Raw genomic sequence first — 24203 nt, forward strand, 5'->3', positions numbered from 1 at the left:
GATGTATTTGAGCAAATCATAGCTGAGAACTTCCCTAATCTGGGGAATGAAACAAACATTTGACTCCTAGAGGCAGAGAGCACCCCTCCTAAGATCAAGGAAAAGAGGCCAACACCCCGGCATGTAATAGTAAAACTTGAAAATCTTAGAACCAAGGAAACCATCTTAAGGGCAGTTGGGGGAAGAGAGTCCTTACGTACAGAGGGAGGAACATCAGAATAACGTCAGACCTATCCACAGAGACCTGGCAAGCCAGAAAGGCCTGGCAAGACATATTCAGGGTACTAAATTAGAAGAGCATGCAGCCAAGAATACTTTATCTGGCAAGGCTTTCATTTAGAATGGATGGAGAGATGCAGAGCTTCCAAGACTGGCAGAAACTGAAAGAATATGTGACCACTAAGCTGGCCCTGCAAGAAATATTAAGGGGGAGTCCATAAAAGGAGAAAGACCCCAAGAGTGATCTACAACAGATATTTACAGGGACAATCTATAAAAACAACATCTTCACAGGCAACATGATGACAATTAATTCATATCTTTCAATAATCACTCTCAACGTGAATGGCCTAAATGCTCCCATAAAATGGTACAGGGTTGCAGATTGGATAAAAAGACAGGACCCATCCATATGCTGTCTACAAGAGACTCATTTTGAACCTAAAGATACATCCAGACTGAAAGTGAAGGGATGGAGATCCATCTTCCATGCCAGCGGACCTCAGAAGAAAGCTGGGGTAGCAATTCTTATATCAGACAAATTAGATTTTAAACTAAAGTCTGTAATAAGAGACACAGAAGGACACTATATCATTCTTAAAGGGTCTATCCAACAAGAAGATCTAACAATTGTAAATATCTATGCCCCCAACATGGTAGCAGCCATCTACATAAGCCAACTGTTAACCAAAATAAAGAGTCATATTGATAACAATACGTTAATTGTAGGAGACCTGAATACTCCACTCTCAGCAATAGACAGACCATCTAAGCAGAAAATCAACAAGGAAACAAGAGCTTTGAATGATACATTGGACCAGATGGACCTCATAGATATTTACAGAACATTCCACCCTAAAACAACAGAATACTCAATCTTCTCGAGTGCACATGGAACTTTCTCCAGAATAGACCATATACTGGGTCACAAATCAGGTCTCAACCGATACCAAAAGATTGAGATTATTCCCTGCATATTCTCAGACCATAATGCTCTAAAACTGGAACTCAATCACAAGAAAAAAATTTGGCAGAAATTCAAACACTTGGAAGCTAAAGACCACTCTGCTCAAGAATGTTTGGGTCAACCAAGAAATCAAAGAAGAACTTAAACAATTCATGGAAATCAATGAGAACAAAAACAATTGGTCCAAAACCTATGGGATACTGCCAACGCAGTCCTAAGGGGGAAATACATACCCATCCAAGCCTCACTCAAAAAAAGAGAAAAATCCCGAATTCACCAACTAACTCTACACCTTAAAGAACTAGAGAAAAAGCAACAAATGACGCCTAAGCCACGCATTAGAAGAAAAATAATTAAAATTAGAGCAGAAATCAATGAATTAGAAACCAGAAACACAGTAGATCAGATCAACGAAACTAGAAGTTGGTTCTTTGGAAGAATTAATAAGATTGATAAACCACTGGCCAGACTTATCCAAAAGAAGAGAGAAAGGACCCAAATCAATAAAATTATGAATGAAAGGGGAGAGATCATGACTACAACCAAGGAAATAGAAACAATTATTAGAAATTATTATCAACAACTATATGCCAATAAACTGAGCAATCTGGATGAAATGGAGGCCTTCCTGGAAACCTATAAGCTGCCAAGACTGAAACAGGAAGAAATTGACAACCTGAATAGGCCAATAACCAGTAACGAGATTGAAGCAGTGATCAAAAACCTCCCAAAAAATAAGAGTCCAGGGCCTGATGGATTCCCTGGGGGAATTCTACCAAACATTCAAAGAAGAAATAATACCTATTCTACTGAAGCTGTTTCAAAAAGTAGAAACAGAAGGAAAACTTCCAAACTCATTCTACGAGGCCAGCATTACCTTAATCCCCAAACCAGGCAAAGACCCCATCAAAAAGGAGAATTTCAGACCGATATCCCTGATGAATATGGATTCCAGAATCCTCAACAAAATCCTAGCTAATAGGATCCAACAATACATTAAAAGGATCATCCACCACGACCAAGTGGGATTTATCCCCGGGATGCAAGGGTGGTTCAACATTCGCAAATCAATCAATGTGATAGAACACATTAATAGGAGGAGGGAGAAGAACCATATGGTCCTCTCAATTGGTGCAGAAAAAGCATTTGACAAAATACAACATCCTTTCCTGATTAAAACTCTCCAGAGTATAGGGATAGAGGGAACATTACTCAAGCTCATAAAATCCATCTATGAAAAACCCACAGCGACTCTCATCCTCAATGGGGAAAAGCTGAGAGCCTTTCCCTTAAGATCAGGAACACGGCAAGAGTGCCCACTCTCACCACTGTTGTTCAACATAGTACTAGAAGTCCTAGCAATAGCAATCAGAAAACAAAAAGAAATAAAAAATATTCAAATTGGCAAAGAAGAAGTCAAACTTTCTCTTTTCGCAGACGACATGATACTTTATGTGGAAAACCCAAAAGACTCCACCCCCAAATTACTAGAACTCATCCAGCAATTCATTAATGTGGCAGGATACAAAATCAATGCACAGAAATCAGTTGCTTTCTTATACACTAACAACGCAACTGTTGAAAGAGAAATTAAAGAAACAATTCCATTTACAATAGCACCAAAAACTATAAGATACCACGGAGTAAACCTAACCAAAGAGGTAAAGGATCTATACTCTAGGAACTACAAAACACTCATGAAAGAAATTGAAGAAGACACAAAAAGACAGAAAAATATTCCATGCTCATGGATCGGAAGAATAAACATTGTTAAAATGTCTATGCTACCCAGAGCAATCTATACCTTCAATGCCATCCTGATCAAAATTCTAATGACATTTTTCAAAGTCCTGTAACAAACAATCCTAAAATTTGTATGGAATCAGAAAAGACCCCGAATCGCCAAGGAGATGTTGAAAAAGAAAAACATAGCTGGGGGCATCACGTTGCCCGATTTCAAGCTATATTACAAATCAGTGATCACCAAGACAGCATGGTACTGGCACAAAAACAGACTTAAAGACCAATGGAACAGAATAGAGAACCCAGATATGGACCCTCAACTCTATGGTCAAATAATCTTTGACAAAGCAGGAAAAAACATGCAATGGAAAAAAGACAGTCTCTTCAATAAATGGTGCTGGGAAAATTGGACAGTCACATGCAGAAGAATGAAACTCGACCATTCTGTAACACCACTCACAAATATAAACTCAAAGTGGATGAAAGACCTCAATGTGAGACAGGAATCCATCAAAATTCTAGAGGAGAACATAGGCAGCAACCTCTTTGACATTGGCCACAGCAAGTTCTTTCAAGATACATCTCCAAAAGCTAGTGAAACAAAAGCAAAAATGAACTTTTGGGACTTCATCAAGATAAAAAGCTTCTGCACAGCAAAGGAAACAGTCAACAAAACAAAGAGGCAACCCACAGAATGGGAGAAGATATTTGCAAATGACACTACAGATAAATGGCTGGTATCCAAAATCTAAAAAGAACTTCTCAAACTCAATACTGAAAAAACAAATAATCAAGTCAAAAAGTGGGCAGAAGACATGAACAGACACTTCTCTGAAGAAGACATACAAATGGCTAACAGACACATGAAAATATGTTCATCATCATTAGCCATCAGGGAAATCCAAATCAAAACCACACTGAGATATCACCTTACACCAGTTAGAATGGCCAAAATGGACAGGGAAAGAAACAACAAATGTTGGAGAGGTTGTGGAGAAAGGGGAACCCTCTTACACTCTTGGTGGGAATGCAAGTTGGTACAACCACTTTGGAAAACAGTGTGGAGGTTCCTCAAAAATTTAAAAATAGAGCTACCCTATGACCCAGCAATTGCACTACTGCATATTTACCCCAAAGACACAGATGTAGTGAAAAGAAGGGCCATATGCACCCCAATGTTCATAGCAGCAATGTCCGCAATAGCCAAACTGTGGAAAGAGCTGAGATGCCCTTCAACAGATGAATGGATAAAGAAGATGTGGTCCATATATACAATGGAATATTACTCAGCCATCAGAAAGGATGAATACCCAACTTTTACATCAACACGGATGGGACTGGAGGAGATTCTGCTAAGCGAAATAAGTCAAGCAGAGAAAGTCAATTATCATATGGTTTCACTTATTTGTGGAACATAAGGAATAACATGGAGGACATTAGGAGAAGGAAGGGAAAAATGGAGGGGGGAATTGGAGGGAGAGATGAACCATGAGAAACTATGGACCTGAGAAACAAACAGGGTTCTAGAGGGGAGGGGGGAGGGGGGAATTTGTTAGCCCGGTGATGGGTATTAAGGAGGGCACATACTGCATGGAGCACTGGGTGTTATACGAAAACAATGGATCGTGGATCACTACATCAAAAACTAATGATGTATTGTATGGTGACTAACATAATATAATAAAATTAAAAACTACAAAAAAAAAAAAAAACACTACAGGGAGATACCACTCCATACCCATTAGAATGTGTATATTAAAACAACACAAATCAAAACGAAACAAAACAAAACAAAAAACCCAGAACATAACAAGTGTTGGAGAAGATGTGGAGAAATCCTTGTGTATTGTTAGTGGGAATGCAAAAATGGGGCAGCCACTATGGAAAATAGTATGGCAGTTCCTCAAAAACTGAAACATAGATTTACCATATGATCCAGCAATTCTATTTCTATGTATATGCCCCCCAAAATTGAAAGCATGGACCCAAACATATTTATATACCAATGTTCACTGCAGCATTATTCACAATAGCAAAAAGGTGGAAGTAACACAAATGCCCATTGACAGATGAATGGATAAACAAAATATGGTATATACATGCAGTGGAATATTATTTAGCCATAAAAAAGTATTGAAGCATTGGTACATGCTACAACATGAATGAACTTTGAAAACATGGTAAATGAAGTAAGTCACAAAGGACCACATATTGTATGATTCCATTTATATGAAACATCCAGAATAATACATAGATCTAGAAAGTAGATTAGTGTTTGCCAGGGGCTAGGAAAAGGGGGAAATGGGGCATGACTGTTTAATAGATATGGTAGATATGGGTCTGCTTTTGGGATGATGAAAATGTTCTGGAACTAGACAGTGGTGATGATTGTACAAAATTTGTTTGTACTAAATGCCACTAAATTTTATACTTTAAAATGGTTAAAAAGCTGAATTTTATGGTATATGACATTTTCCACAATAAAAAATAGCTAAAACATGGATTAACCTCGAAAACATTTTGCTATGTAAAAAAAAGAGTCATTTATATAAAATATCCAAAATAGGTAAACCACAGCAACAGAAAGCAGATTAGTGATTGCCAGAAGCTGGGTGGAGGAGGAATGGTAGTAAGTGATTAATAGTATGAGGTTTCTGAATAATTTCTGAAACTAGATAATGATGATGGTGGTACAACATTTTGGGTGTTCTTAATGCCACTGAATTGTATACTTTAAAATGCTTAAAATGGGGCGACTGAGTGGCTCAGTCAGGTAAGCATCTGCCTTCAGCTCAGGTAATGATCCCAGGGTCCTGGGATCAAGTCCCCCTGCATCAGGCTCCCTGCTCGGTGGGGAGCCTGCTTCTCCCTCTCCCTCTGCCCATCCCCCCACTCGTTTTCTCTTTCTTTCACTCTGCTCTCTCTCTCTCAAATAAATAAATAAATAATCTTTTAAAAAATAAATAAAATGCTTAAAATGGTAAATGTTATGCTGTCTGTATTTTACTACAACTTTTAAAAGTCCACAGTAGGATCCTTTAAAAATAATACTGAATTTTTCATGAATATAATATGCTTACTGTAGAAACGTGGGAAATACAGAAGGATATAAAACTAAGAGGAAAAACCTCATATAATCCAAATCATAAATGCAATCACTACTGCTGATTTTTGCTTTTCTTTTCATGTACTATTTCCTTATATAATTTATATTCTGGATAAAATTGTTTTAGAGAATATATTTTTTCACTTGCCATCATTTCATAAGAATTTTCTCTATGTCATTAAAATTTTCCTAAACATAATTTTAAAAAACAAATTGCAAAATACTATAAATAAGCAAGTAGAAAAATTTTTGAAGCAAGAAATGGTGGAAGTAGAAGCTTTTGGAGAAAGAGGGGTCTCAAGATAGTGTGTTTTTAAAATGGGAGAAATAACAGCATGTTTTATGCTGCTGGAAAGGTAACTGATTACAATGAAATAAGTATAATGAAATATTTTCTTGGAAGATGTGTGTGTGTGTGTGTGTGAGTGTGTGTGTGTGTGTAAATATATATACATGTATTGGCATTAATAAAAACCAAAATGTTAGTATTTATCAGTGTTAGGAAATGCAGTATCTTTTTTTTAAATTTTCCATATAATTGCTAGGTTTTCTACTGTGAACATATATAACTTAGGTAATAAAAATAAGTGGGGTGCCTGGGTGGCTCAGTTGGCTAAGCATCTGCCTTCAGCTCAGGTCATGATCCTCGGGTCCTGGGATCAAGTTCCACATCAGGCTCCCTGCTCAGCGGGGAGTCTGCTTCTCCCTCTCCCTCTGCCCCTCCCCCTGCTCATGTGCTCTCTCTCAAATAAAAAAAATAAAATCTTAAAAAAAATAAGTTAAAGGATGTGAAAAATAGACATTCCTAGCAATTTCAATAGGAAAAAAGCTGAACCATTTTCTGAATAAGGAATATTTCTTTTTTAAAAACATCTATTTATTTATTTTTGAGAGAGAGAGAGTGGGGAGAGGGGCAGACTGAGAAAAACTTCAAGCAGACTCACTGCTGAGTTGTGGAGCCTGATGCAGGGCTCAATCTCATGACCCATGAGATCATGACCTGAGCAAAACCAAGAGTTGGGCACTTAACCAACTGAGCCACCCAGGTGCCTCTAAGGAACATTTCTAAAGCAACCCATGGATTCAGTTAAAAGTATGATCACGAGAACTATCTCACTATTCTGTTTCCTCCAATGGAAGGGCCCAAATTTGGAACCTCCCCAAAACAATAAAGATGCCTAAGAAATAGAAAGCATATCTCCCATAATCATTATTTTCAATAGCTACCTTTTCTACTCTTTTGAGTGTTTCATGAGCATCAAGAGTGCTGTTTCACATCTCATTTCTGTATGGATTCAAACACAATCTCTTAAACGGAAAGCATTATCTTTAGTAGTAGTACTACTACTAGAACAGCATTTATTATGGACTTACTTAGTAAACTAGATCATGAATCACACAGGAAAAGTGTGTAGTTAAAGGACTCTTGGAAGCTTGTCCTTCAAATCAGGAGGGTAAGCCATCTACTCTCATTAATGTCATTACATAATTGGAAACATTCCTAAACAAACAAAACGGCCTCTCTTATTGTCTTTTACTGACATGGTGGCCCAGCTTAGAATCCAGGTGTGTAGGCCTGAGGAGTTTTAGCATTTCTAAGAACATGTGGTGTAAGTTTTTAAAAATTCTGTGATTCTAGGAATATTTTACTTAAATTAAAATTTATTTTTGAGTAGTTAATATAAACATAGGGTTTGAAATTCAAAAAGCACAAAAGTTCACACACATAAGTCTTCAAGTCTCCTTCTTATCTTTGTCTGCCAATAGGTTATACTCCAAAAAAGGCAATTCCTGTTACCAGTTACCTGTTGATATTAACAGAGATATTCAATGCATACATATATGTAATAAAGTATTATTAAGCAAATGATGGCACACAAAATATTGTTCTGCACCTTCCTTTCTTCGCTTAAAAATGTGTTTTGGACATCATTATACATACATAGAGCTGCTCTTTCTTTTTAACAGTTGCATAGTGCATGGAGATACACCATAATCTATTTAACTATTTATGATTATTTAGAATCTTTCCAATCTTTCACTATTAAAAAATTCTGCAGTGGATATCTTTTTACATATAGCATTTTGCCATGTACAAAAATTAAATTAGGACAGATTCCTTTTTTAAGATTTTATTTATTTATTTTTCAGAGAGAGAGAGAGAGCGCAAGCACAAGCAGGGCGAGCGGCAGGCAAAAGGAGAAGCAGACTCCCCGCTGAGCAAGGAGCCCGATGCAGGACTCAATACCAGGACCCTGGGATCATGACCTGAGCCGAAGGCAGACCAACTGTGCCACCCAGGTATCCCCATTAGGATAGATTCTTAAAGTATAATTGCTGGTCAATAGTTATGTGCATTTGTATTTTGATAAATATTGCCAAATAACCTTCACAGAGGGTGAAATAATTTGCACTCCAACTGATAATGTATAGGAATGCCGGTTTTCTCACCTCTTCTCCAATATGATTTGTTTCCAGATTTTTTGTTCTTTGCCAATATGATAGATGAGAAACAATTTATCATTGTAATTATAATTTGCATTTACATTATCGGTGAAATGAAATATTGTCTCATATACTTACAGAACATTGACTTGTCTTTTTAATGAACAGTCTGTTCATTTATTTTTCTATTGGACTGTTGGTCATAATCTTGTCTTTATAAATTCATAAGGGTTTGCTATAAATTCCGGAGCTTAGTAAGGCATAATTCTAAACATGAATAGAAGACAAAAAAAGAGTAACAACCGGGGGGGCGGAGCAAGATGGCGGAGGAGTAGGAGACCTGGATTTCGTCTCCTCTCAGGAATTCAGCTGGATAGGGATCAAACCATTCTGAACACCTACAAACCCAACAGGAGATCAAAGAAAAGAAGAGCAACAACTTTCTGAACAGAAAAGCGACCACTTTCTGGAAGGTAGGACGTGCGGAGAAGTGAATCCGAGGCGATATTCGGGAGGATAGACGGCGGGGGAGGGGCCTCCGTCGGCCGCTTCTGGCAAGTGATAGAGCCGCGGAGCACAAAATCGGAACTTTTAAAAGTCTGCTCCGCCGAGGGACGTCACTCTGGTGGCTAAGCGGGGGGTGGAACCCTCCGGGACAGTGTGGTCTCAGGACCCTCGGGGTCACAGAAGGACCGGGGGTGCCTGAGGGCGGCAGAGCTCCCAGGTATCGGAGCAGGGAAGCCGGCTGCAGAGGCGGAGCCCAGGCGCGGGCTCTCAGCTCGGGGTGGCCATAAACCGTGATCTGCGGCACAGCCGGGCCCCTGCTCCTCCAGCAGGGACCCAACAAGCGGCAGATCCGGGGAGACTCACCTTCCTCCCCCGGGAGGAGCCGCGCGGGAGGGCACCGCAGGGATCTGCTGGGTTTGGAGACTCCAGACCGGGTCGGGTGCCAGAGATAGAAACGCGCGGTCACAGGCCGGTTGAGCATGGAGTGCAGCCGGAGACCGGGGAGACGGGAGTGACTGACGGCTTTTCTCTGGGGGCTCACTGAGGAGCAGGCCCGAGTTCTCGGCTCCTCCGGGGCGGAGATTGGGAGGCCGCCATTTTCACGCTCCGCCTCCAAAGCTGTACGGAAAGCTCGCAGGGAACAAAAGCCCCGGAGAGCAAACCTGAGCAGATGACTTAGCCGGGAGGGGGCAAGGGCGGGGCAATTCCGCCTCCGGCAGAGACATTTGGAAACCACGGCAACAGGCCCCTCCCCAGAAGATCAGCGAGAACAGCCAGCCAAGACCAAGTTTACCGATCAATGAGAACGGCAGAACTCCAGCGCTAGGGGACTACTGCACATAGAATTCACGGCTTTTTTACCATGATTCCTTAGTCTTTTAAAGTTAATTTTTTTTTAACTGTCTTTTTGTCTTTTTATTTCTTTTTGAATTTTTCTTTTTCCCTTTTTCAAACAACATCTTATCAATCCCTTTTTTTAAAAAAAAAAACATTTTTATTTTTCATTTTTAGAGTCATATTCTATCCCTTCATAGTAGTTACCCATATTTTTGGCTTATATATATAAGTTGTTCTCTCTTTAAAATTTTGAGATAGTTTCTTCTAACAGATTAAAATATACCCTAAATCTCTAGTATATGGTGTTTTCTATTCCCCTGCCTGATCACATCCTCTCCCTTTTTTTTCTTTTTCTTTTTTCTTTTTTTAAATCTTCTTCTTTCTTTTTCAAACAACTTCTTATCAATTCCTTTTATAAAATTTTTTATAATTTCCATTTTTACAGTCATTTTCTATCCCTTCATCATATCAACCCTTATTTTTGTACATATATCTTTTTCTTTCTTTAAAATTTTGGGAGACACTTTCTTCTAAAAGACCAAAACACACCCCAAATCTAGTGTGTGGCACTAATCTATATACCATATAGATCATATTTGATCACATTCTGGTTTTTCTTTTGTTGTTGTTGTTTTGTTTTGTTTGTTTTTGTTTTTATCTTTATCTTTTTCTTTTTTTTTCTTTTTCTTTTTTCTCTCTTTCCCCTTCTTATCCCACTGCTTCAGGTCTTTTCTGATTTGTTTAGAGTATATTTTCTGGGGACGTGGTTACTCTGCTAGCATTTTGTTCTCTCATTAATCTATTCTCCTCTGCACAAAATGACGAGACGGAAAAAATCACCTCAACAAAAAGAACAAGAGGCAGTACCGACTGCCAGGGACCTACTCAATACGGACATTAGTACGATGTCAGATCTAGAGTTCAGAATCATCACTTTAAAGATACTAGCTGGGCTTGAAAAAAATATGGAAGTTATTAGAGAAACTCTTTCTGGAGAAGTAAAAGAGCTAAAATCCAACCAAGTAGAAATCAAAAAGGCTATTAATGAGGTGCAATCAAAATTGGGGGCGCTAACTGCTAGAATAAATGAGGCAGAAGAGAGAATCAGTAATATAGAAGATGAAATGCTGGAAAATAAAGAAGCTGAGAAAAAGAGAGATAAACAACTACTGGATCATGAGGGCAGAATTCGAGAGATAAGCGATACCATAAGACGAAACAACATTAGAATAATTGGGATCCCAGAAGAAGAAGAAAGAGAGAGAGGGGCAGAAGGTATAATGGAGCAAATTATAGCAGAGAACTTCCCTAATTTGGGGAAAGAAACAGGCATGAAAATCCAGGAAGCACAGAGAACCCCTCTCAAAATCAATAAAAATAGGTCAACTCCCCGACATCTAATAGTAAAACTTACGAGTCTCAGAGACAAAGAGAAAATCCTGAAAGCAGCTCGGGAGAAGAGATATGTAACCTACAATGGTAGAAACATTAGATTGGCAACAGACCTATCCACAGAGACCTGGCAGGCCAGAAAGGACTGGCAGGATATATTCAGAGCACTAAATGAGAAAAATATGCAGCCAAGAATACTCTATCCAGCTAGGCTGTCATTGAAAATTGAAGGAGAGATAAAAAGCTTCCAGGACAAACAAAAACTAAAGGAATTTGCAAACACAAAACCAGCCCTACAGGAAATCTTGAAAGGGGTCCTCTAAGCAAAGAGAGACCCTAAAAGCAACATAGACCAGAAAGGAACACAGACAATATACGGTAACAGTCACCTTACAGGCAATACAATGGCACTAAATTCCTATCTTTCAATAGTTACCTTGAATGTAAATGGGCTAAATGCCCCAATCAAAAGACACAGGCTAACAGACTGGATTAAAAAACAAGATCCATCGATATGCTGTCTGCAAGAGACTCATTTTAGACCCAAAGACACCCCCAGATTGAAAGTGAGGGGGTGGAAAACCATTTACCATGCTAATGGACACCAAAAGAAAGCTGGGGTGGCAATCCTTATATCAGACAAATTAGATTTTAAACCAAAGACTGTAATAAGAGATGAGGAAGGACACTATATCCTACTTAAAGGATCTATCCAACAAGAAGATCTAACAATTGTAAATATCTATGCCCCTAACATGGGAGCAGCCAATTATATAAGGCAATTAATAACAAAAGCAAAGAAACACATCGACAACAATACAATAATAGTGGGGGACTTTAACATCCCCCTCACTGAAATGGACAGATCATCTAAGCAAAAGATCAACAAGGAAATAAAGACTTTAAATGACACACTGGACCAAATGGACTTCACAGACATATTCAGAACATTCCACCCCAAAGCAACGGAATACACATTCTTCTCTAGTGCCCATGGAACATTCTCCAGAATCGATCACATCCTAGGTCATAAATCAGGTCTCAACCGGTACCAAAAGATTGGGATCATTCCCTGCCTATTTTCAGACCACAATGCTTTGAAACTAGAACTCAATCCCAAGAGGAAAGTCGGAAAGAACTCAAATACATGGAGGCTAAAGAGCATCCTACTGAAGAATGAATGGGTCAACCAGGAAATTAAAGAAGAATTAAAAAAATACATGGAAACCAATGAAAATGAAAACACAACTGTTCAAAATCTTTGGGATGCAGCAAAGGCAGTCCTAAGAGGAAAGTATATAGCAATACAAGCCTTTCTCAAGAAACAAGAAAGGTCTCAAGTACACAACCTAACCCTACACCTAAAGGAGCTGGAGAAAGAACAGCAAATAAAGCCTAAACCCAGCAGGAGAAGAGAAATCATAAAGATCAGAGCAGAAATCAATGAAATAGAAACTAAAAGAACAGTAGAACAGATCAACGAAACTAGGAGCTGGTTCTTTGAAAGAATTAACAAGATTGATAAACCCCTGGCCAGACTTATCAAAAAGAGAAGAGAAATGACCCAAATCAACAAAATCATGAATGAAAGAGGAGAGATCACAACCAACACCAAAGAAATACAAACAATTATAAGAACATATTATGAGCAACTCTATGCCAGCAAATTAGATAACCTGGAAGAGATGGATGCATTCCTAGAGATGTATCAACTACCAAAACTGAACCAGGATGAAATAGAAAACCTGAACAGACCTATAACCACTAAGGAAATTGAAGCAGTCATCAAAAATCTCCCAAAAAACAAAAGCCCAGGGCCAGATGGCTTCCCAGGGGAATTCTACCAAACATTTCAAGAAGAATTAATACCTATTCTTCTGAAACTGTTCCAAAAAATCGAAACGGAAGGAAAACTTCCAAACTCATTTTATGAGGCCAGCATTACCTTGATCCCCAAACCAGACAAAGACCCCATCAAAAAGGAGAATTACAGACCAATATCCCTGATGAACATGGATGCAAAAATTCTCACCAAAATACTAGCCAATAGGATCCAACAGTACATTAAAAGGATTATTCACCATGACCAAGTGGGATTTATCCCTGGGCTGCAAGGTTGGTTCAACATCCGCAAATCAATCAATGTGATACAGTACATTAACAAAGGAAAGAACAAGAATCATATGATCCTCTCAATAGATGCAGAAAAAGCTTTTGACAAAGTACAGCATCCTTTCTTGATCAAAACTCTTCAGAGTATAGGGATAGAGGGTACATACCTCAATATCATAAAAGCCATCTATGAAAAACCTACAGCAAATATTATTCTCAATGGGGAAAAACTGAGAGCTTTCCCCCTAAGGTCAGGAACGCGGCATTCCACTATCACCACTGCTATTCAACATAGTATTGGAAGTCCTAGCCACAGCAATCAGACAACAAAAAGAAATCAAAGGCATCCAAATTGGCAAAGAAGAAGTCAAACTCTCACTCTTTGCAGATGATATGATACTTTATGTGGAAAACCCAAAAGACTCCACCCCAAAACTGCTAGAACTCATACAGGAATTCAGTAAAGTGGCAGGATATAAAATCAATGCACAGAAGTCAGTGGCATTCCTATACACCAACAACAAGACAGAAGAAAGAGAAATTAAGGAGTCGATCCCATTTACCATTGCACCCAAAACCATAAGATACCTAGGAATAAATCTAACCAAAGAGACAAAGGATCTTTACTCAGAAAACTATAAAATACTCATGAAAGAAATTGAGGAAGACACAAAGAAATGGAAAAACGTTCCATGCTCATGGATTGGAAGAACAAATATTGTGAAGATGTCAATGCTACCTAGAGCAATCTACACATTCAATGCAATCCCCATCAAAATACCATCCACTTTTTTCAAAGAAATGGAACAAATAATCCTAAAATTTGTATGGAACCAGAAAAGACCCCGCATAGCCAGAGGAATATTGAAAAAGAAAAGCAAAGCCGGTGGCATCACAATTCCGGACTTCAAGCTCTATTACAAAGCTGTCATCATCAAGACAGCATGGTACTGGCACAAAAACAGACACATAGATCAATGGAACAGAATAGAGAGCCCAGAAATGGACCCTCAACTCTATGGTCAACTAATCTTCGACAAAGCAGGAAAGAATGTCCAATGGAACAAAGACAGTCTCTTCAACAAATGGTGTTGGGAAAATTGGATAGACACATGCAGAAGAATGAAACTGGACCACTTCCTTACACCACACACAAAAATAGACTCCAAATGGCTGAAAGACCTCAATGTGAGACAGGAGTCCATCAAAATCCTAAAGGAGAACACAGGCAACAACCTCTTTGACCTCAGCCGAAGCAACTTCTTCCTAGAAACATCGCCAAAGGCAAGGGAAGCAAGGGCAAAAATGAACTATTGGGACTTCATCAAGATAAAAAGCTTTTGCAAAGCAAAGGAAACAGTTAAGAAAACCAAAAGACAACCGACAGAATGGGAGAAGATATTTGCAAATGACATATCAGACAAAGGGCTAGTATCCAAAATCTATAAAGAACTCATCAAACTCAACACCCAAAGAACAAAGAATCCAATTAAGAAATGGGCAGAAGACATGAACAGACATTTTTCCAATGAAGACATCCAAATGGCCAACAGACACATGAAAAAGTGCTCAATATCGCTCGGCATCAGGGAAATCCAAATCAAAACCTCAATGAGGTATCACCTCACACCAGTCAGAATGGCTAAAATTAACAAGTCAGGAAACGACAGATGTTGGCGGGGATGCGGAGAAAGGGGAACCCTCCTACACTGTTGGTGGGAATGCAAACTGGTGCAGCCACTCTGGAAAACTGTATGGAGGTTCCTCAAAAAGTTGAAAATAGAGCTACCATATGATCCAGCAATTGCACTACTGGGTATTTACCCCAAAGATACAAAAGTAGGGATCCGAAGGGGTACGTGCACCCCGATGTTTATAGCAGCAATGTCCACTATAGCCAAACTGTGGAAAGAGCCAAGATGTCCATCGACAGATGAATGGATAAAGAAGATGTGGTATATATATACAATGGAATATTATGCAGCCATCAAAAGGAATGAGATATTGCCATTTGCAACAACGTGGATGGAACTGGAGGGTATTATGTTGAGTGAAATAAGTCAAACAGAGAAAGACATGTATCATATGATCTCACTGATATGAGGAATTCTTAATCGCAGGAAACAAACTGAGTGTTGTTGGAGTGGGGGGTGGGGTGGGAGGGATGGGGTGACTGGGTGATAGACACTGGGGAGTGTATGTGCTCTGGTAAGCGCTGTGAATTGTGCAAGACTGTTGAATCTCAGATCTGTACCTCTGAAACAAATAATGCAATATATGTTAAGAAAAAAAAAAAGAAGAAGAAGAAGAAGAAGGTAGCAGGAGGGGAAGAATGAAGCGGGGGAAATCGGAGGGGTAGACGAACCATGAGAGACGATGGACTTTGAAAAACAAACAGGGTTCTAGAGGGGAGGGGGGTGGGAGGATGGGTTAGCCTGGTGGTGGGTATTTAGGAGGGCACATTCTGCATGGAGCACTGGGTGTTGTGCACAAACAATGAATCATGGAACACTTCATCTAAAACTAATGTTGTAATGTAAGGGGATTAACATAAGAATAAAAAAATTAAAAAAAAAAAAAAAAAAAAGAGTAACAACCACTAAATCCAAATTTTATGTATCCACCAAATGTTATTACAGTATAAGATATTAAGATACTCCAGGTTTCTTTTTAAAATATATTTTAGTAAACTCTTGCTTCCTTCCTCCATTGAAAAATTACATATAAAGCATCTCCTCTGTGGCAGACTCTAGGCTAGGCCCTGGGGCTACAAGACATCAAAGACAAAGACACACTTATAGACAGGTATTGATCTACAACCATCAGAAGATACCATGGCATCTTCATGACTCAATAGCCCTCACCTCCTTCAACTATTAACTGACTACTTTGTCTTCCATGTGTGATACTGAGGATACAGTGGTTAACCAAGATTGAGAAAGGGGTCCTTCCTTCATGGAACTTGCAGTCTAATTGAAATTCCCTCCTGACACTGCTTGGAATAGAAATTCAAAGAATTTTATATATTCAGGGAGAAAGAGCATATGCATTCATTAGGCAGCTGAGAGAAAAGGAGTCAGGAAAGCAGCTAAGATCTGCCTTGAGAAGTACGTTGGTAGTATTCCTTTTCCTTAGAGAGGAGTGTGGAAAAGAAGCCAGAACTGCCCCTAACTAGCTCCTGACACCTTGCTCTGAGGTGATAGATAGAGAGGATTGAAAGACTCGGTCTGGATTCTTACAGAAACAGGACCTTTTTCTTTCTTTTTTTAATTTTATTTAATTTTATTATGTTAGTCACCATACAATACATCATTAGTTTTTGATGTAGTGTTCCATGATTCATTGTTTTCGTAAAACACCCTGTGCTCCATGCAGTATGTGCCCTCCTTAATACCCAACACCGGGCTAACCCATCCCCCCACCCCCTCCCCTCTAAAACCCTGTTTGTTTCTCAGAGTCCATAGACTTTCATGGTTCATCTCCCCCTCTGATTCCCCCCTTCATTTTTCCCTTCCTTCTCCTAATGTCCTCCATACTATTCCTTATGTTCCACAAATAAGTGAAACCATATGATAATTGACTTTCTCTGCTTGACTTATTTCGCTTAGCAGAATCTCCTCCAGTCCCATCCATGTTGATGTAAAAGTTGGGTATTCATCCTTTCTGATGGCTGAGTAATATTCCATTGTATATATGGACCACATCTTCTTTATCCATTCATCTGTTGAAGGGCATCTCAGCTCTTTCCACAGTTTGGCTATTGCGGACATTGCTGCTGTGAACATTGGGGTGCATATGGCCCTTCTTTTCACTACATCTGTGTCTTTGGGGTAAATACACAGGAGTGCAATTGCTGGGTCATAGGGTAGCTCTATTTTTAAATTTTTGAGGAACTTCCACACTGTTTTCCAAAGTGGCTGTACCAACTTGCATTCCCACCAAGAGTGTAAGAGGGTTCCCCTTTCTCCACAACCTCTCCAACATTTGTTGTTTCTTTCCCTGTCCATTTTGGCCATTCTAACTGGTGTAAGGTGATATCTCAGTGTGGTTTTGATTTGAATTTCCCTGATGGCTAATGATGATGAACATTTTTTCATGTGTCTGTTAGCCATTTGTATGTCTTCTTTTGAGAAGTGTCTGTTCATGTCTTCTGCCCATTTTTTGACTTGATTATTTGTTTTCTCAGTGTTGAGTTTGAGAAGTTCCTTACAGATCTTGGATGTCAGCCCTTTGTCTGTAGTTTCATTTGCAGTATCCTCTCCCATTCTGTGGGTTGCTTCTTAGTTTTGTTGATTGTTTCCTTTGCTGTGCAGAAACTTTTTTTTTTTTTAAGATTTTTATTTATTTATTTGACAGAGAGATAGACAGCAAGAGAGAGAACACAAGCAAGGGGAGTGGGAGAGGGAGAAGCAGGCTTCCTGCTGAGAAGGGAGCCTGAGGCGGGGCTCCATCCCAGGACCAAGGGATCATGACCTGAGCCAAAGCCAGATGCTTAACTACTAAGCCACCCAGGTGTCCCTGTGCAGAAGCTTTTTATCTTGATGACGTCCCAAAAGTTCATTTTTGCTTTTATTTCAGTTGAGAAACAGGCCCTTTTTCTTGGGCAATTGTGGTGACCTGGAAATGGCACAGTGTGTTACCATTTTGAGTGAGAAAAAAAGCACTGTGGCGAAAGAATGACTTGGCACAGACCAGTGGTTTGTTTCTTTGGGTTAGAGGGCAAGGTCTGCTTTCCTTTAGAAGAAAGACAGTGGTGAGGCCTCCACAGAAGCCCCTTCCCATCTACTTCCCTTCCATCACCCCATGAGCAATGAAAAAACTTGGGAAGGCTACCATAGAACCTCCAGCGCAAGTGGTTTACAGGTACAAAGTTATTTAACTATTAAGCCTCTTTAATTAGTACAGAGTTGTTTTCCTCATGTGCATGCTGAGGACCATGCATATCTAGTTGCAGGAAGTATTGTGGACATCAGGAGGGGAGGCAGGGCTTGAGAATGGCATATGCACACACAGAGGTAGTTTGGTATTAATATGCTTCTCTTATCCATCACTATTTTCCCTCTATCTTTATCCCACCTTACCTTCGACTATTTCAATGCAAGAAACATGGTAGGCAATAAGATGAGAGACTTAGAGGAGAGGAGCAATAAAAGACTAAGATGTTTGACATAGATCAGCAAGTCAAACCAGAGTGGTTTTCCAGACGCCAAGCCCACAGGAGCCCAATTCGTGCAGAGAATTAAGTGTTGGAGCAGCAGCTTGGAGGCTCTTCTCTCATAGAGGGGGACACGGCTTTTGGAATAGATTAGAACGTACCCTCTTCTCTCAGTCTTGCACTCTGATTTCCCAACCCTCTTATCCCCTCCCCCAACCCGCCTATTTAGGTAGGCCTAGGACTTTGGAGAAGTGAATGTGTTAACACGACCCTGCGGTATCCTTCCGCACGATTGGGCCAGAGCGGATTCAGCGACGCCACCTCCCCATACACGCATGCGTTTCAGTTCAAGATGAAAAAAAAAAAATGTAGTCTTGGTTGGGGGAGATCCTAAAAGAGGGCAACTAATGCTGAGACCCTTTGATATTGGTAAGCTTCTCTCCGTATCGCGCTGCCTCCTCTATGTTCAGATGTCGCCCCAGCCCTTACCAGGATGAGAAAAAGCTAGAGCTCACCGACAGAGGGCGGAGTGGCGCTGTGCAAAGCTTGGTATCACTCCGCTTCCATCAGGCCGGATCCCCTTACACTGCGCTGTAGCTCCTCCCGCTGCAGTTTTGGGTACTGGGGACGTGGCAAAGCAAAGTCTGCGGAGGAAAAGGTAGCTGTTGTTAATTAGTCACTAGGCGTGGGTCCCAGAGGAGCTTTGGGGACGGGAGGAAGGGAATACGAAAAAGTGGCAGTTGTTTGCCAGTTCCGGCCCTTAATCTGATAAAGCAGGTATCGCGTCCTAAATCCCAGGTGCCGGGCCAATCCCCAGACACAGTCGCCGCCATTGTCTCGTGTCCTCGTGTCCTTCTGACTGTCCGTCCCTCTTTCTGTAGGGCACGGCACCCCTTGAGGCAAGGAAATAAGAAAGCTGCCTCTGATCCAAGCAGAGCAGGTCAGTGAGAAGGCGGGCATCGCTTGGGAGTGTGGAAATGGGTATCAGAGAGGAATGTGGGATACGTGATCTGGTCGTGGGGCGCGGGCGGTGAGAGGGAGAGGGGGACAGGGGTAATTTGAGTGGCACGCAACTATAAATTTAAAATGATCTTCCTAGCTTGATTTCCAGACACTAATCACCTCCGAGCGTGTTTGGGAAGGTAAAGGAGTATAGTAGCGGCTTCTAGCGGAGAAATGGCGGTTTATATGATAGGAGGAGGGGCTGCTGCTGTTGGTGAGAACAAGTTGTCAGGGGAGCCCTGGGAGGGAGAGTGTAAAAAGAAGTGTTTGATAATCAAGGCCCTGGATTAGAAAATGGTCTCATGTCCTGGTTACTAGTCTGACCATTAAAAACCGAGTCTCTTCCACTGTGTTTTCGTTTGGTCCTTGGATGTGTATCATGCGTTTATATATTTAGGTCTGTTCCTAAGTTTTCGGTACCGCATGTTTTTGTAAAGATCTGTAGAAGGCCGTGGACCTCAAAGGGAGGGGATAAGAAAAGGAAACCTGGCCTAATTTTTGCGGAGTGGGCAGTGCTTGGAGTTGGTAGATGGCTAGGACTAGAACAGGCAGGAGTCTGGGGGAAACTCCAGATCTCCTTTCAGCATGCTTTCCAAACAGTCCTCCCTTACTCCTGTTGTGTTGCAGAAAATGATAGGCTTTAGGGAGAGGAAGGAACCATAAAAGCCTAGATGAAATTTGGAGATAATACTTTTCATTGATTCCCAGCCAACTTCCATGGCTTGTCTGAGCATTCCATCTCTACTACTACCACCACTATCTTGCAGGGATGTTTGAGTTGTCTGTGCAGGAGAATTATCAGACTTTTGGAATGGAGCAGAGAAACTTGGAGGGAGAAGGAGGAAAAAAGGGCCACAGAAAATTTTGGCAAACAGGTACCTGTTTCCAGAAAGGATCAGTGTCCCAGGTGCTGATCTCTACCAAGGACTAAGTCTCCATTGTCTCCTTTGTGTAGATTTATTTATCTCTGCATTTGTGAATCTCTGGGTATAGACCCATCCCCAGGTCTGTGGAACTCTCAGCTGTGAAAGTTTGCAAATGGTAACCCAACTTGAACCTGGGAAATAATGAAGAAGAGAAACATGCCCTGTGTCTGTTAGGATTGGTGAGAGGGTAGATGGACAGGAGAGGATTAAGATTTAGGAATTCTATTCTCTTTTGTTTTGCCAGTTTACTAACCCCTCTTTGGTCCCTTGCTGATTTAGTTGTAAGTCTTTGGAAGCTTTGAGTATAGAAGGGTAACACTTGTTTTTCTGATTTCCCGCTGCTTTTCTTATTCTTATGCTTCACCCAGGCCAATTTTATTTTTTTTTATTTTTATTTTTTTATTTTTTAAAGATTTTATTTATTTATTTGACAGAAAGAGAGACAGCAAGAGCAGGAACACAAGCAGGGGGAGTGGGAGAGGGAGAAGCAGGCTTCCTGCCGAGCAGGGAGCCCGATGTGGGACTCGATCCCAGGACCCTGGGATCATGACCTGAGCCGAAGGCAGACGCTTAACAACTGAGCCACCCAGGTGCCCTCACCCAGGCCAATTTTAAACTAGAGAAATGCAAGAGCAGTCACTGAACAGTAAAATGGTGGGCAGCAGGGAGAAGGAGGATCAGTCCTGAATTAGGGCAGTTGTGGTATAGGACAGAAGGAAGGAAACACTAGACAAACTACAAATATAGGGACCAGGGACCAAGGTCTTTCTACCAGGAGGTCAGTTTCCATATCTTCCTATTTGTACTTGTAGGTCTGCTGTAGGGCTTGTCAACATTGGAAGCAAGGAAAGGAGGAGAAAATTACTCCAGAGCTGTGAAGTTTGGTATGAGTATGGAGACTTTCCCAGTAGACCTGTAAGATGTAGTAGTCCAACAGGGATAAAGAGCCAGTCTAGGGATTCCTTAGTCTCTCTCACCTCCATTAAGCTTTCCCACTCTCCATATTCCTGGTTTGTGTCTGGAAAGATTAGTAGCACCTGCAGTTTTGTAGAGAGTGTGAAATGAGGAGAGAGTTTGATAATTATCTACCTCTGCCATTTAGCACTGAATGTCCATACTCTTCTGTCTCTCTGTGCTAATCAACATAAGAAATAATTTGGAAAAGACTCAAAGCCCCCATTTCCTTCCTCCACCCCTAGGTCCAACTTCAGTGGCAGATCTGGTGTCCTTGGAGTGGCTGAAGACCACCACCCTCCACAGGGCTGCGCTCAGGCACACAGCCATTCTTCCCTTACCTGAGTGAGCTTCCTCTGCACGTTGTTTATATCATTGGCAGAGCCTGTAGTTGGAAAGGGGGCCGAGTGACGAATGGACTTTGTATGAAAACACCAACCTGGGACAGACCTTCAGTCAAGGTTGAGATGGGGTTGGGGTATATAACCTGGCCTTGCCTTTAACTTGGATCATAACTGGCTCTGAGGCTAAAGCAGGGGCAGAGCAGGGGCTGGGGCTGCCCTAAAAGCTGCAATCAGTGGCCCTGCCAACACTAGAGCCAAGGCTAAGATCCAGGCCAAGGCTAAGATCCAGGCCAAGGCAGTGGCTGAGGCAGAACTGAAAACAGGACCAGTGCCCCAGGCCAAGGCTGGGGATGGAGCAGTGGCCAGGACACAGTGACCTACACTGAGGCCGTGACTATGACAAGGGATGTGGGCAAGATGGAAGCTATGACTAAGAATAGAGTCATGACTGAGACTAAGGCAAAATCCATGGCAGAACCTGGTATAGTGCCCCAAACCAAGCCAAAGGTGATGCCTATGGCCAGGGTCAGTGCAGTGACCAAGTACGAAGTCAAGGCTGGTGCTGGACGTGAAGCCAGTATCAGGTCCTTTGCCAAGGCTGATGATAAGGCCAATATTGAGTCCAGGCCCCAGAGAAAGAGAGAGGACGGCATCAAATTCAGGGCTGGGGCTGGGGACAGAGCTGGTATTGTAATCAAGTCCAGTGATGAGGATGAAGAAAATGTCTGCTCCTGGTTCTGGACCGGAGAAGAGCCTAGTGTAGGATCCTGGTTCTGGCCTGAAGAGGAGACTCCTTCTCAAGTTTATAAGCCTCCACCTAAGATCCAGGAAAAGCCCAAGCCCATACCCAAACCAGAACTCACTATAAAACAAAAAGCAGCAGCATGGTCAAGGGCCAGGTATAGTGTCCTAGTCCCAATAGAAGGAGGGGAGCCATCCTTGCCTGCAGAAGGGAATTGGACTCTGGTTGAGACCTTGATTGAAACTCCTCTGGGGATTCGGCCTCTGACCAAGATCCCACCCTATAATGGGCCTTACTTCCAAACCTTAGCTGAGATCAAAAACCAGGTTAAGTATAGGGAAAAGTATGGGCCCAATCCAAGAGCCTGCCGCTGTAAATCACGTGACTTTAGTTTAGAGCCTAAAGAGTTTGAAAAACTCGTTGCCCTACTTAAGTTAACTAAGGATCCTTTTATTCATGAAATAGCTACTATGATAATGGGCATCAGTCCTGCTTATCCATTTACCCAAGATATAATTCATGACGTAGGTATTACTGTTATGATTGAAAACTTGGTCAATAATCCCAATGTTACAGAACACCCTAGAGCTTTAAATATGGTAGATGACAACTCTGAGTCTTCTGAAGAACCAAAACCAGCAGAGTTATATATACATCAAGTTTGTAAGGACATAATCTCTTACCCGTTGAACTCCCCTGTGCAACTGGCTGGACTAAAATTATTAGTGCACCTGAGTGTGAAATTTGAGGATCACCGTATAATTGCTAATTACATTCCAGATTTTCTTACCTTGTTAAACAAGGGAAGTGTCAAAACCAAGTTTTATGTTTTAAAAGTGTTTTTGCGCTTGTCTAAAAATCAAGCCAATACAAGAGAACTGATTAGTGCCAAAGTACTATCATCATTGGTTGCGCCCTTTAACAAGAATGAGTCAAAGGCCAATATTCTTAATATCATTGAAATATTTGAGAATATAAATTTCCAATTCAAAAAGAAGGTGAAGCTGTTTACCAAGGAAGAGTTCACTAAATCTGAGCTTATTTCCATATTCCAGGAAGCAAAAGAGTTTGGTCAGAAACTCCAAGACTTAGCAGAGCACAGTGATCCTGAGGTGAGAGATAAAGTTATACGATTAATACTCAAACTCTGAATGGCTGTATGTTCTCACAAAACCATGAACAATTTTTTTGGTGTTGTAATATGAAGCCACGCGTATTATAATTGTAAGTTCAATATTTATGTTATTTGTATTGATTGAAGGAGGCAACCTTATGGATACCAAATGATTTTGAGAGCTTGAATGTGTGTTGATTTTCATTGTGCTATATAAGTGGAGATATTTTTAGTATTTCTGCAACATTACCTGATAATGAACCTATTCATTCTGAGTAAGCTATACTTCTGTGCTTTATATTGACATAAGTGTATTCATTTGAGACTTTATTTACATGTTAATAAAGTTGCATGCTAAAACTGGTGAAAACATTGTCCTAGTTCTTCAGTTGAAGTCTAGTCAGAAGGATAAAGCACAATTACCACAAAGACGATAAAGGGCACTGTCTGTGTGTGTAGGAGGGTACAAACAAAACAAGTTTACACTGGTAGATCCTTTAGTTTCAACATGTTCGAAGAATGGAATCACTCCATACAAGAAGACAGGACCGTGCTACTAGATGACATCTGGGCAGATCTGGGGAAAGGGGTGAGGACACAGACCTAGGAGAAAAGGAACACAGATTCTTTCATTCCAG

General features: G+C 40.8%; 1 protein-coding gene across 14 annotated transcripts in view; it reads left to right on the forward strand.

The window, feature by feature from the left end:
* Nucleotides 1-19060: 19060 nt before the first annotated feature.
* Nucleotides 19061-24203, forward strand: part of ARMCX5 (armadillo repeat containing X-linked 5) — a 107740-nt gene continuing 102597 nt past the window's right edge. For 12 of the 14 annotated variants that reach the window (XR_010406216.1, XR_010406217.1, XR_010406218.1 and 9 more), the window contains exons 1-3: nucleotides 19061-19141; nucleotides 19365-19423; nucleotides 21611-23563. Coding sequence is in view for 10 of the 14 variants with exons in the window: in XM_064574412.1 (XP_064430482.1) it covers nucleotides 22106-23563 (1458 nt within the window). In the remaining 4 variants the exon portion in view is untranslated. Of the gene's footprint in view, nucleotides 19261-19364; nucleotides 19424-21610; nucleotides 23564-24203 lie in introns of all 14 variants that reach the window. The other 2 variants (XM_064574410.1, XM_064574411.1) reach the window with 2 other exon arrangements.

Source organism: Mirounga angustirostris, unplaced genomic scaffold (genome assembly GCF_029215605.1).
Source record: "Mirounga angustirostris isolate CCGP_5_RB_7025 unplaced genomic scaffold, mMirAng1.0.hap1 SCAF_11, whole genome shotgun sequence".
NCBI lineage: Eukaryota > Metazoa > Chordata > Mammalia > Carnivora > Phocidae > Mirounga > Mirounga angustirostris.